This window comes from Austrofundulus limnaeus, unplaced genomic scaffold (genome assembly GCF_001266775.1).
Source record: "Austrofundulus limnaeus strain Quisiro unplaced genomic scaffold, Austrofundulus_limnaeus-1.0 Scaffold454, whole genome shotgun sequence".
Taxonomy (NCBI): Eukaryota; Metazoa; Chordata; class Actinopteri; order Cyprinodontiformes; family Rivulidae; genus Austrofundulus; species Austrofundulus limnaeus.
This window is the reverse complement of record NW_013952856.1, coordinates 382,935-385,896: the sequence shown is the minus strand read 5'-3', so window position 1 is coordinate 385,896 and position 2,962 is coordinate 382,935. Positions and strand designations below refer to the sequence as shown.

The 2,962-nt window shown below is 37.3% G+C and overlaps 1 protein-coding gene across 1 annotated transcript in view; it reads left to right on the top strand.

The window, feature by feature from the left end:
• The first annotated feature begins 468 nt into the window (after positions 1-468).
• samm50 (SAMM50 sorting and assembly machinery component) overlaps positions 469-2,962 on the top strand; it is a 12,208-nt gene continuing 9,714 nt past the window's right edge. Inside the window, exons 1-5 of the mRNA XM_014025070.1 lie at positions 469-640; positions 1,252-1,362; positions 1,492-1,593; positions 1,675-1,762; positions 1,857-1,963. Coding sequence (XP_013880524.1) covers positions 620-640; positions 1,252-1,362; positions 1,492-1,593; positions 1,675-1,762; positions 1,857-1,963 — 429 coding nt within the window. The 5' untranslated portion in view covers positions 469-619. The remainder of the gene's footprint in view (positions 641-1,251; positions 1,363-1,491; positions 1,594-1,674; positions 1,763-1,856; positions 1,964-2,962) is intronic.

Below are 2,962 nucleotides of genomic sequence, written 5' to 3'. Positions count from 1 at the left end.
ATCTCATTATTATGACTTAGCTATCTCATTATTATGACTTAGCTATCTCATTATTATGAGATACTATCTCATAATTATGAGATAGCTAAGTCATAATTATGAGATACAAGTTTTATTTATTTTTTTATCACGGTGGCGGAAATGGGCTTCCATACTGAAGCATAATTAACAAGGAAGCGTATTTTTTTAGGAAAAAAAATGAAGTATTTTTAAATAAAGAAATGAAAAACCTCATCTGTTGGATGAGCTGATCATTTTGGTTTATTAACGCCACACTGAGATACACTGGAAAGAAAATAATTCTGTCTTTAATCTCAGAATTGTGTCTTTTTCCTAGAATTCAGATTAAAGTAATATATATATATTATTCTTTCAGTGGCTCTACTCCGAATCCAACAACTAATATGCCTTTTTGCAGCGTTGTTGTATTGAACGCTCACAGGCCAAGGGCGTGTTCAGGAAGTGACGTCACCGCCTCCTTTTACGGGGCCCGACTCAAGCAGCAAGTCCTCCTCGCCGCTCTTCGGTTACTTGGAGGTTAAAGTAATAAAAGTAGTTTGTGATTTTCCGAGCAAACGTTTGCCTCTTGTTGTCGGGACAGCGGCCTGTGGAGCTCAGCATGGGCACCGTCCATGCCAGGGTAAGAACCCGACCTGTTGTGTTCGCTGTGGCGACTCTGACCTCTCTGACTGAGTGAGTTATCTGACAGGACTGTGAGATACAGGCCCAACAACAATGTGTGCTGTAGTAACAACACTACAACTAAAGAATGAAAAGTCGTGACGTAAACATTAACAGATGAGTCATTAATGTTGCCTTTTCCTCCTCTGTCATGCTGCACTTCGCTCACTCAGTACCTACTAGGTTTTGGTTGTTTATCTTGTCCAAGGTTGAAACATAACTGCACAAATGTACTGTATCAAATGTACTGTAAAGCTCTGTGCTTTATTTTACAAAGTAAAATACCTTTTGAAGTGAATGAGTTTATCCCTAACTGCTTCTGAGTTATAGTTTTGCAGGCATACATATAATTTACCCACTTTTTTCATCTCAACATTATAATTGTCCCAATATATATTGCCAGGAGTGTGTCATTTTGCTTAATATCTATTAATAGTGTAATGCTCTGTTCCTTAGTACTTCTTCTCCTTAAACTTGAATCAGTTTTCATTCATCATGTTTGTAAAAACACTGAGCAGCACAGTATAATTCTGAGCTTTCTTTTTTTGTCTTCACTGTTTGCTTTTGTAGAGTCTGGACCCTCTACCCATGCAGGGGCCAGAGTTGGGAATTCAAGCAGATGACATTGAAGCCATAGAGATCGAGCCGGAGCCCAAACAGGAAGTTCTTGAAAACAGAGATGTGAGGAATGCATTGTTAGAAATAATGAATTCCCCTGTTCTTATTAATTAGTTTTGTTCTGGATCCCCTCATAGTTGGATTTTATTTTTGTCTTTTGAAATGTTTTTATGCTCATAATTTTTTTATTAGGTTGTAGTTCAGCAAGTTCACATAGATGGACTCGGCAGAACTAAGGAGGATTTTCTGACTTATGAAATTGCAGAAGTGTTCCGGGCAAAAAACTTGATTGATGTAAGTACATGCTTTTTAAACTGTGTTTTTTGTGCTTGTTCAATGTGAACCATCAACACAATGTTACATTTTTTTATACAGGTGATGCAAAAGTCCCATGAAGCTCGTAAGAGACTGCTGCGTCTTGGCATCTTCAGAAAGGTTGAAGTTGTCATCGACACCTCTCGAGGTACTACCAGGAACATAGGGAGAATGTAGCTATGCCTCAAATTTATTCACACTTTCCTTTCTTCTTTTCTTTGTGTGATTTCTTGTGTCTGCAGGTGAAGACGCTCTTCCTAATGGGCTTGACGTGACCTTTGAGGTCACAGAGCTGAAACGTTTGACAGCCAGCTACAACACTATGGTTGGAAACAATGAAGGAAGCATGGTTAGTGCTTGTAAAGGGGCTTTGCTTGAATTTGCTGTTTTGTCAACGTTTTTCAATCGTAACAAAACTCATCTCAGGCAGGGCACTGTACAAAAATTTATAATCCCATCTCAAATTTCTGCTTACGCAATCAAATCTGGTTCAAAACAAATCCAATTACAAACCATCAGTTCAATCAAATTCAGTATATTACGATTTTATTTTTTGAAGAAAAGGAATAGATTATGCTGTTTTGATCCAGTCTTGCACAGTTGAGTTCTGCCTTCACATTAAATAAAAATATACAACCCTTAAAAAGTATAACATTATTGTTACCAATATAAGATAACCAGCTGTAATATTCAGTAAATATAAATGACCACTATCACAATCACAATGAAAAACTTGGACTTGACTTTAATAATCTCATGAGTATTTTCCTCTGTTTAAGCAGCTGATCTCTGAACAGCTGATGACAGAAAGTAGAGCTCATACAAAAGCAAAATACAGTTTCACTGACGTCACAGATTTTGATAAATGCTCTTTTTCCCGCCTCTGGTCTTCTTTGTGTTTGCCTTTATTTCCATCAATATCGTTAGTAATGTCTTACTGTGTGATCTAATTTATTAGACCAGGGCTATTCGACTAAACTGCTCCGGGGGCCACAGTTACTGCAGGCCAACAGCTGAGTGGCCCAACATCCAGCAATTAAAGTCATTATGTAAATAAAACAAGTATTACAAAGATCTGATACATTTGAAATAGTTTATTTTGCTGCATTTAATCATGAATACAACATACAGAACCCTATAAAAGTGACAATTAAACAATATCAAAAACAAAAAGAACACATTATGCCTGTTATTTGACACAAATATTATTTTGACATCTCTGACTTGCCAACTTTTTAAACCAATTTTATTTTCACTTTCATAGTTTTATCTAGGCGGCACGGTGGCTCAGTTGGTAGAGCTGATGCCTCTCAGCAAGAAGGTCACCGGTTCAAATCCCGGTCCGGGG